This window comes from Protopterus annectens, chromosome 5.part0 (assembly GCF_019279795.1).
Source record: "Protopterus annectens isolate FY-2018-M chromosome 5.part0, PAN1.0, whole genome shotgun sequence".
Lineage (NCBI taxonomy): Eukaryota > Metazoa > Chordata > Ceratodontiformes > Protopteridae > Protopterus > Protopterus annectens.
This window is the reverse complement of record NC_056735.1, coordinates 1,177,297,199-1,177,307,966: the sequence shown is the minus strand read 5'-3', so window position 1 is coordinate 1,177,307,966 and position 10,768 is coordinate 1,177,297,199. Positions and strand designations below refer to the sequence as shown.

The following is a 10,768-nucleotide window of genomic DNA, read 5'->3' as shown; positions in this document are numbered from 1 at the left end:
GGATGTAAGAGTTCAGTCAAAGGTAGATTTTTTTTATGGTTTGACAAAGCCTTATAATATGCACTTTATGCGCACCGCGGGGGGGGGGGGGCACCTTGGCAAAACCTGGATTCAGCAAGGGAGCAGAGAATCGAAAAAGTTTGGGAACCACTGATCTATGTTATGATCCCAGTTATTCTCATTAGGGGTAATATATAATTATTGACCATGGGATAGGTTAATCTGAGCATAAAAAGGGAAACTGAATAGGCAGAAAATGGCCCACAAGAACAGCTCGCCCCTAGTATCTACCTGTGAACCTATGGACAGGACCATCTGCATGGAACCAGCTACCTACTGATATAAGAAACACAGAGTTCTTCAAACATTTAAGACAAACTCAGGAAACACCTACAGAACACATCTTAAGTGCACATGCTTTGGTGATACAGGCTAGGTCTGAAGCTTAAATGGCAAGTTGTCAATAGTGTACGAATGTTTACTATTGAACATAATGCAACTATTTGTATAAACTTGCTGCAAACATTGTATAAATACTCTTTTACTTAACAGATAACATTACAGTTGTATCTGGATTATTGCTAAAAGGGCCAGTAGACCAACCCACTCACCAAACTGAAAAATAATAAGTAAGAATAAAACAAAGTTTTCTTTTCCTTTTTTTTCTTTTCTCTTTTTACCATTGTGCATACTTACTGTTGGCATCTAAACGTTTTTACTGACTAACCTATTACACAAAGAAAGCATAAAGGTATTACTAAACTAAGTATTATTTAAAGAATGAACATTCTGTTCTTGCTTGCTACCATGAAGATGAACACAGAATTCAGGAAAGAAACTCAAGTTCTATATGAATAAGTTTGTAGGTTATGTAAGAGGTACATTACAGTAGCTGCCTCTCACTTTCTTATCTGTATAATTGCATTTTATCAACATTAACATCAGTAACATATACTGCGTCATTTGTTAATACATATAAATAACACCAAACCTGTCTATCATTTGTTAATACATATAAATAACACCAAACCTGTCTATCTGTGCGTGTGTGTGTGTGTGTGTCTGTCTGTCTGTCTGTGTGTGTCTGTGTGTCTGTGTATGTGTCTGTATATGTTTGTGTGTATATATACAGACATTCATATAAATATACCTCCCCATATATGTTTGTGTGTGTGTTTGTGTGTGTGTATGTCTGTGTTTGTGTGTGTTTGTGTGTATACATACAGACATTCATATAAATATACCTCCCCATATGTGTGTTTGTATGTGTGTGTGTCTATGTGTGTGTTTGTGTGTATACATACAGACATTCATATAAATATACCTCCCATAAATGTGTGTGTGTGTGTGTGTGTGTGTGTGTGGCTAACCATAATGGCAACATTTTATTAATTTACTAATGTTTGGACAAGCAGTAGTAAGAAGTTTAGTAGGTATGACAACATTTTTCACACCATAATAGATGCAATACTATAGGGACATCTTCTAGCATAATCACAGCATGGCATTGTTAACCTGTAAGGTATATGCCTTTTAAATCAAGCCCATTAGATTTACAGGTTATAAAGCACTTGTAATATCACAGCTGATGAATGATAAATATCAGGAAAATTACCAATTGCATTTGCTAACTTTACTATAAAAAATGTATTCTGCATCATTGCTTAATACAACCTGTAATTGTACTACATTTTGGCAAGTTTTATTTAACTTGTGAGAGCAGGGGTTCAAAAAAAAAAACAACATAATCTCAACGTAACATTATACTGGACTTTTTTTAAATAAAAGTATCAGACAATGATGGTTACCCTGGAAGCAAACAGCTGTGATTCACACAGTCATCTGGCAGAAGTAATGTCACTAAATTTCTGTGCTACGTTGCACGCTATTGATTCAACATTACCATATATAACAATTCTGACCATATGTATGGAGTGATGTCAGTACAATTCAGGGTGGATAAATGCAGTGTGCTGAACCTGTGAATAATAACTCAGAAATAATGTACATCTTATTGGGGTGTGCTGCTGCAGTAGACAGATGAGAAGAAACACAGATGTGTGGTAACAGCATCACCAGCCACTGACATATACAGATAAAAAAGAAAGCATCTAAGGCTAAAAGGATGCAGAGATGCATTCTCAGAGGAATCAAATTCAGGAGCATGGAAGTAATTCCGCCACTCTACCAATCACTGGTAAGGCTGAAGATGGAATACTGCATACAGTTCTGAAGGCCCATTCTGTCTATTTATTTATTTATTTATTATTGATTTACTGTTTTTCAGCTGATAAGTGGTGAGGTCCATTGATTCTCTTCAGCCATGGCCAGGTCCAAAGGGGCAAAAGTAAATGCTACATGTATGTAAGTATGTATAGACAGTTTAATGTAGTCAATCAACCGAAGAAAGCTGACACATAATGTGACAAGAGGTCATGACTGAACCCCAAACCTTGGCGATAGGATGTACAGATCTTATCACTATGCTAGCATGATGTATCCTAATGCAAGTAACACACTGCAATGCTGGAAAAGGGCAAGCAGAATTATCAGGAAGAATGATGACCTAGATTATAAAGGAGTTTTATTAGTCTGGGACTCACTGGAAATGAGATGGATGGAGAAAATTAAGTGGTTAGATATAATTTGGGTATATAAAATTGTCAAAGGAGGCTACAAATTAATGAAATTTAAGAGAATGAAAAAAAAACAGAGTGGGTAGGAAGAAATACCAATTACAAGCAGATAGTAAAAGTTTTAGCTTGGATGTAAGGAAATCCCACTTTAGAGAAAGGGTAGTGTGTACATGCGAGTGAGTTACCCAAGTGAGTGGTAGGTTGTAATGCGAAGCATGCATACAAGGTGGGCATCAGACAACTGGAGAAAGGAGGGAGGCTTTTTGGAGGGACAGCCTCTTGTTAGCTATTCACAGGGGTATACTATATAGTTAGTTAGTCTCACCCATTGGGAGTTAGGTGTTCACAAGGGGCATACCACATAGTTACTTACTCTCAGCAATTGGGAGTTAGCAGTTCACAGGGGGCATACCACATAGTTACATAGTCTCAGGCATTGGGAGTTAGGTGTTCACAAGGGGCATACCACATAGTTACATAGTCTCAGGCATTGGGAGTTAGGTGTTCACAGGGGCATACCACTTAGTTACATAGTCTCAGGCATTGGGAGTTAGGTGTTCACAAGGGGCATACCACATAGTTACTTACTCTCAGCAATTGGGAGTTAGCAGTTCACAGGGGGCATACCACATAGTTACATAGTCTCAGGCACTGGGAGTTAGGTGTTCAGAGGGGCATACCACATAGTTACATAGTTTCAGGCATTGGGAGTTAGGTGTTCACAGGGGCATACCACTTAGTTACATAGTCTCAGCCATTGGGAGTTAGCAGTTCACAGGGGGCATACCACATAGTTACTCAGTCTCCTTCTGCATTAAGAAAATGTATGTATTATTACAGTTACAGCTGGGCAGCTAGTTCTGAGCAGAAACAATTTCCAGCTTGAATTCAGAACAGTTGTATCTTTCAAGCTACAGTAACTGTCATTATGTACTAATCATATATCATTCTGTATGACTAGCAGTGAATGTATACTCTTTAGCATAAACCTTAATAGAAGTAATTATTTCAGTCTGTCACAAATAAAACTATTGGCATTAGATGATGTTTATTTTATCCACTTACATTGTAAAAATTGTGTTGCCACACTGTTCTTGATTGAAAAAGACAGTTTACAGAACACAACAGGAAAGCAACTAACACAAAATAAGACAGTGACAACAACAGTTACATATCAAAGAAATAGGAGCCCTTTACAGAATTAGGCTACATTATTTAACTGTCATGTTATGTCCTTAGAATGAAATGCACTACTAAGGGTGGTGTACCTAATCAAATGTCATGATGGAAGATCAGCAATGGAGGATGACAGAGCAATTCCACGAACTAGACAAAGTTCTGCACAAGAGAATTGGACAACATATCACTTCACACCCACCCTTCCTGCAGGTTGTACAACAGTATCAGAGAGCACTGACTTCCCATCTTGGGTTGCATATGTGCTCCTTTGAAACAAAAAAAAATGTTAAATGAATGCTGGCACACAAATTTAGGTCTTATCAGTAATGCTCCTCCACTGGTTGTGTCTGATGATAAATTATTTTCCAACTGACATTTCACAGAATTTTGGAGAAAAAGTCTGAGAGTACTATGAATAAACCTGATGTAAGTATTGCTAAGATCTGGCAAGACTGTACATTGTGTAACTCTTACTGGCTAAAGTGCAAAAGTATTGTCCTACACATTCATATTAAAGCCATCCATAATGCAGTTTACACTGGCACTTTTTGCTTTGTTTTTACTAAAGTTTGAGCATTGAGCTTTTGAACTTGTATCACAAGGAGAAACATTAATCATTTCAATAAACCAGACATTTATCAGGTGTGAGTTACTCTGCTGTGAGCTGCATAATGCTTCCTTCTACTTTCTCTGGTTTCCACTGTACATGAGCCCTCATTAGATTTCAGTTTCATTGTTGGAAGCTTGCGCTGCAAATCTGGAAGTCCACAGCCCTGAAGTGGAACCAGTTGGAAAGACATTTTGTGAACTGTCGCACATGGACCTCCATGTGTCCAACATAATATGCACATAGCCACAAAGTGAACACTGTTCAACTCAACCTGTATATGTGTTATTACTTTAGTGTTAATCTTACTGCTTTTTAAATGGAAGTTTCTGCATTTACTGCCCTTTGTATGCATTATGCACTTCAACTAAAATGCTAGAACCATGACAGTCAAAAGTAAGGAACTTGTTGAATTCACTGCTTGACTGATGGTCAGGGTTTCACATAGTGGTGCTAATACAAACATACATTATGAAATGAATTTGAAGGCTCTTACCAGATTTTTGTAGTTTTAGTTTCATCAGAAGAGCTGTCTTTGTCTCTCTTAGTATTTTGCTAAGCAGTTTTTGCAGTTAAATTAATCAATAAAATATCTATATATCTCTAAGTGTTGTTGGAAGCAACCAGCCTTGGATTATGTTTATCTGATGGAAGACATACATGATATGATCATACAAATACAATATGAAAGCTACCAGAGGAATGGTAAAAAAATTTACATGTAGGATACCATTTATGTCGATGTTCTTTGTTCTATATTTGCATATCCATGATAAAATACTTCCAGTTCTTTAATCTGCTGGAATAATAAAAAAATATGGCACACATAATGTTTTTGGTGATGACATTTTAAAGTAAATAATAATAATAATAATAATAATAAATAAATATGTTGCTAAGCATCTGGTATCATATTCCCACCACACAGGAATAAACGTAGTTGCAGTTATTGCTTTCTATTGGTCTCAGATTTTGGATTGAACTTCATGGACGAGCCTTGCACTGATTAATTGAGTCATTGAGTGTGACTCTAAGAAGTTGTCTCTGCACTCTTCTAAGGTTGAATTGTCATGATATTCATACTAATGGCCTGAGTCTCCAGTCATCACAAGTTTCTCAATATGGTTGAATATATTTATTTTCAAAGCTTGGAAATACAGTGTATTAGGAATAACTGGCAGGCAATATATATTCTGTTCCTCTGTGGACATCCAGAGCCTGTATTTCTGAGAATATAGAAGATGGCTGAGTAGCACCTATCCAGATTGTACTCACACTCCTAGGAGAATTCCTGTGAAGACAGATCCTTTTTGAATGCTGAGGCATGATCCAGACCCATTATCAAGAAACACAGACACATACTGACCAGCCTAGAAGGAACAGAACAAAGCTATTTTAAACAAACTACTTAGGATCCAGGAATTAACAGACAATGATTTTAACTACAGTTCTTCACACATAAAATATAGACACACAGTTTAACAAATTCAGACATTCTGAATTTTTCTGTAAATAAATTCCTCATCTGCTTTTGTAATGGACTCTATTTTCAACTTCCCTTTTTTTCTTTTATTCAAACTATGCCAAATGAAAAAAATTGTTAAACTCAGCAACCACAGTGCTGAATTATTTTCCTTGAATACTGATGATTTCATTTTATGATGGCAAACATTTTCATTTTATAACTTTGCTATAAACAGCACATTTTTAGGAAACCCTTGGCACTTTTTACACTACTTGTAATTAGCACACATTCATTCTTTCTGACTTCCTACCAGGACTGTACAAACAATAGGTTCAGTATCTTTCCAAAATGGTAAACATTAACCTTATTCTTTTTTGATGGCAAGTGTAGAAATGCAGTTGCTAAAAATATCTGGTAGAACAAGTGTATTTCAAATAGCATGACCAGTCTCCCTGAGAAGGCCAAGAAGTGTTTCAAGGGAGACACAAACAATTTGGAAGATATTTACCACTTATAAAGTTAACTATTCAGTAGAATTTTATGTGGGATCAGGCTAACTACAGAAGGATAAAAGTCAGTGAATAAGTGTATCTGGTTGCAGATCAGCAGTACAAGAATAATGTACAGCCCGCATCTGAATTATTTCAGATGTGAATGTGTATCTAGGAGAATGCTCAGTCTGCTTAAACATATTGTACCATATGCTTTTTTTGAATGTGGAAGCACTTGGTGCTTTTTTTTATAAATAAGGTCTGATAGCCTATGTAACAGGGTGGCCAATATGAGAATAAAAATAAGTTAAAGCCTCTGTATAGAGTTGTCTTAGAGATATTCAAAATCTTAAAAATATTACAAATTTTGAAATTCAAAAATTAGGAGGCAAAACTGTGTAAAAGAGAAGTCTGTGACTGTAGGGTTACGCAAATAAAATGTGATATAATTTTCTCCTAGACACTTCTTTTAAAATGGCTCAAAAATGGAAAGTCTTTACTTTGTTGGTATACAAACAGGAAAATATGCATTCAGTCCTCATATTGTAATTCTAAATTAGGGACAATAAGCCATTTTACTTTTACCTACACAATTAGACATAATTATGGCTTAATGTATCTCTATGTCTGTGTTTTAAAATATATGGCAAAAACCTTCAGTGTTTTAGAAGGATCAAATCTCAGTAGATCTTTTGCTGTGCAGTCCTGTTAAATTGTGGAGATATTTTCAGTCGTTGCTAGGAATGTCTGTATCTTTGTCTTTATGACAAAATGTTGAATATTCCCTTTGCCAACTTGATATTTCAGTGCCACATTATATTGTTAGCTGCTATGCCTGATCAGCATATGGGACAAGATTTTGATTCTATGCCTTATTATTCTTATGTGGCAGTTATGCAACTAAAGAGGTAGTATTTGAAAATAAGGGGGTATGGATGGAAGGATAAAGCTCCCAGCATGTAAATGCAATTTTTATGTGCATGTATTTAGGCCTTTTTTTCTACCATTTGCATATTCAAGTCTAGATACAAGATTGACTTTTTAATGGAGTATTTATGTTGAGAGTTTTGATAGTCAGTGTTTTTGTTTTGGTTATGTGAGTGTTAGTATTTTTAGTTTAATTGTTTAATTGTACCTTCAGATAATGGCAAACACAAAAAACTCTGTTGTTTGTTTCATCATTTAGAATTTACAGGATGTCCACTCAAGTCTGTAACAATAAAGCTGAAAACATATATAGTGATGGACTGAGTCCATGACCGATTCAGTCAGGGCACAGTAGCCTTAGTTCACAAACAGGAGAATTTTAGTCGTTAACATACCTCTCAACCTTGTAAAGCAAGAAATCTGGATAAAACCATAAATGAAAGTGGGACAAAGGCTCATAAATAGGGAACATTTTAAGTATTGCACTTACACATTTAGAATGTTGATAGAATAATAATAGATTTTAAATTAGCATGAATTTTCTGAAGGATATGAAGTCTGAAACTCAAATGTCTGTCATTATTTTCAAAGTTCAATCTTTTATAATTTACCACTGATTTGCTAGAAAAAATGCAATTTTATGAAAAAGGCACCAAAAATATGAGGCCAAAATCTGGACAGTCTGCGAAAATCTGTACAGTTGAGAGGTATGTGGTGTGAGAGGTGAGCAGAATGATCAGCAAATGAGAACAGGAGCTGCTGTCCTGATAAAGAGATAGGCATATTTTACAAATTACACATGAGTTTGCAAGCAATTGAGCGTGAAATATTGTTGGTTTGGGTAGAACATCCATGGTTATGTTAGAAACCTTCAGTTTTCTGACTGTTCAGCCATTTATACTGATATGCTTATGACATCAGTCTATCTCTCTTTGTAGTATTATGTGAGAAAAAAGTATGTTTTAAGTCCAGATTGCTACTTTCTTTACATGGAATGCATTGGAAACAATGCTCAGCTTTCATCTGTATAGCATTTTCACTATTCAAAGCAAAACAATTAACCATCTGGCATCGCAGTTAACATTTACTATAGCTAGGTATGCAGTTCCACAGGATTTTTCTGGAAAGGTTACAAAATAGAAATATCTTGAAATATCTGCAAATATATACATATTCTAAGCTTCTTTTGGCATTAATCCTTCTACCCAGCATCTGGCACTGGCTACCCCCTTTCAGCTACTGACCCATTCAACTCCTCCACTCCTTATCATCCTGTGTATTCTAAATAAAACTTATGTATTCACCATAACAATGCATCTGTGTTATCCATTTTCATTCTTCCTCAACTGAGGGATCTCGGATCAAGATAAATACATTAACTGGACTGAAAAGTAGAAACAGGACACAGTCAACATGAACTCCACAGATGTAATCAGTTTATTGATGCTTCCTGGTACCTCGGCAAGTACGCCTTCAGTGGGAATAAAGTTCAACACCATTACATCCACTTTATATAAAACTTCTAAATTGCTTAATTGTATGTTAATACAATACTCATCCAATGTGACTAATTCCATAGAAACAATTTAAAGTGAGCATACAATAAACAATGTGATTAATTCCATAGAAACAATTTCAAGTGAGCGTACAATAAAAAACAGCCTAAAGTGAGTATAAAATGAAAAGAAGAACAAAGGGACCAGCCAAATAGAACACCTCTGATGTTTATATAGAACCAAAAAACTAAAGGGAGTATATTTACAAAACGTGGGTATCTTTCTGGATTACCAACTGAAGGGGTACCTTTCAAAGGTAACTTCTCATATTAAGAATACCAAGGAATTATGTGATCTTGTTGGTGGCAAATGCTGGGGGACAAATTTCTACTGGGCTTGTGTGGATGTAAGAGCTTTGTACGTAAGTATTAGGAATCTCTGGGGTTTGGAGGCAGTAAATCAATGCTTGGTGAAGGCCCACACATGAGCTATCTGATACAATTTTTGGAATTCTCCCTCACACACAATTGTTTTAGGTTTGGTGGACAATATTTCTTACAAAAAGAGAGGACAGCAATGGGGGCATCCTATGCCCCAGCATATGCTATTTTGTTTATGAATACTTGGGGTTCAGGGTTTTCATGTTACAGATGAATAAAAATCTGTGGGCCTTGAATTCACTTTTGAAATTAGTGAAACTAGCATCCAATTTTTGGATGTTGAGTTTTTTTGTATCGGATCAAAGGATACACTTTAGACCCTTTCCTAAGAAAACAGCTGCTAAAAACTTTTTGTCGGCTGAAAGTATGCACCCACCACACCTTTTAAAATCACTTCCGTATCAATGACTGGGAGAGTGGCCTAATGGTTAAGGTGTTTGCCTTACAAACACAAGGTGTAGGGTTTGAGTCTCGCAAGGGATAATTGGCTAGGCTTAAAATGGCTCGCAAGGGCAGTTAGCTTAGTACTAATCTATGAACCTATGAGAATACAAGCACATATTTAACAACAAATCATTAATTTCAGGGGAATTTTTGAAGGTCAGACAAAAACTATTTAATAGGGGGTATACATTACATTGCTTGGATAAAGCTGAAGGTAAGGTTTTGGGTACAATTGGTGCAGAGGATTTTGGTGTTAGAAGAACAGTTACAGGATGGCTGAGAAAGGATGACAAAGTGAATAGGATGTTTTTTGTTTCCATATTTTCTCCCTTATCGATGATGCCTAAGAAACTAGTGGATAGGTTTTGGCCCATTGTTTGTCAGGATGAGAGTGTGGGGCATTTGTTCCCCAACAGAGTAGCTTTCTCTTGTAGTAGGTTCCTTAATTTAAAGGAACTACTAAAATTGAAGAGACCTTTTATGAAAGGTAGTTGGAGGGGAAGTTCTGCATGCGGTAGATGTAAGGTTTGCAGTAGGTTAAAAAACCTTAATGGAACCAAGATTAACAATGGTAGATATACAGCAAGGGACCATTTTACTTGCAGGTCATGTGGGGTTGTTTACGTCCTCGGCTGTGGGTGCACACCAACCAGATGGCATGTAGGACAGACCAGGAGGATGGTTAAGGATAGAATAATGGAACATCTGGGGGATATCAGAAATCGTAGATTGGAGAGTCCAATAGCCTACCACTTCCACATGGCCCATGGAGGTTCAGGAGCTAGTTTATTTTTTTACATCTTGGCAAAGCCTTTTTATACACAGGGGGAGGATTTTTTTGAATAAACTTATGAAGTTGAAGGCTAAATTCATCATTAATTGTAATACACTTCACCCTAAGGGTTTGAACCTGGAATTAAATGTCAACATGAATTAAATGCTAATATATTTTAGTTTTTTGGTTCTATATAAACATCAGAGATGTTCTATTTGGCTGGTCCCTTTGTTCTTCTTTTCATTTTATACTCACTTTAGGCTGTTTTTTTATTGTATGCTCACTTGAAATTGTTTCTATGGAATTAA

At 36.1% G+C, this 10,768-nt stretch overlaps 1 protein-coding gene across 2 annotated transcripts in view; it reads right to left on the bottom strand.

The window, feature by feature from the left end:
* Positions 1–3,665: 3,665 nt before the first annotated feature.
* LOC122801581 (erythroferrone-like) overlaps positions 3,666–10,768 on the bottom strand; it is a 370,321-nt gene continuing 363,218 nt past the window's right edge. For both annotated transcript variants that reach the window (XM_044071025.1, XM_044071024.1), the window contains exon 8: positions 3,666–5,792. In XM_044071025.1, the coding sequence (XP_043926960.1) occupies positions 5,694–5,792 (99 nt within the window). In that variant the 3' untranslated portion in view covers positions 3,666–5,693. The remainder of the gene's footprint in view (positions 5,793–10,768) is intronic.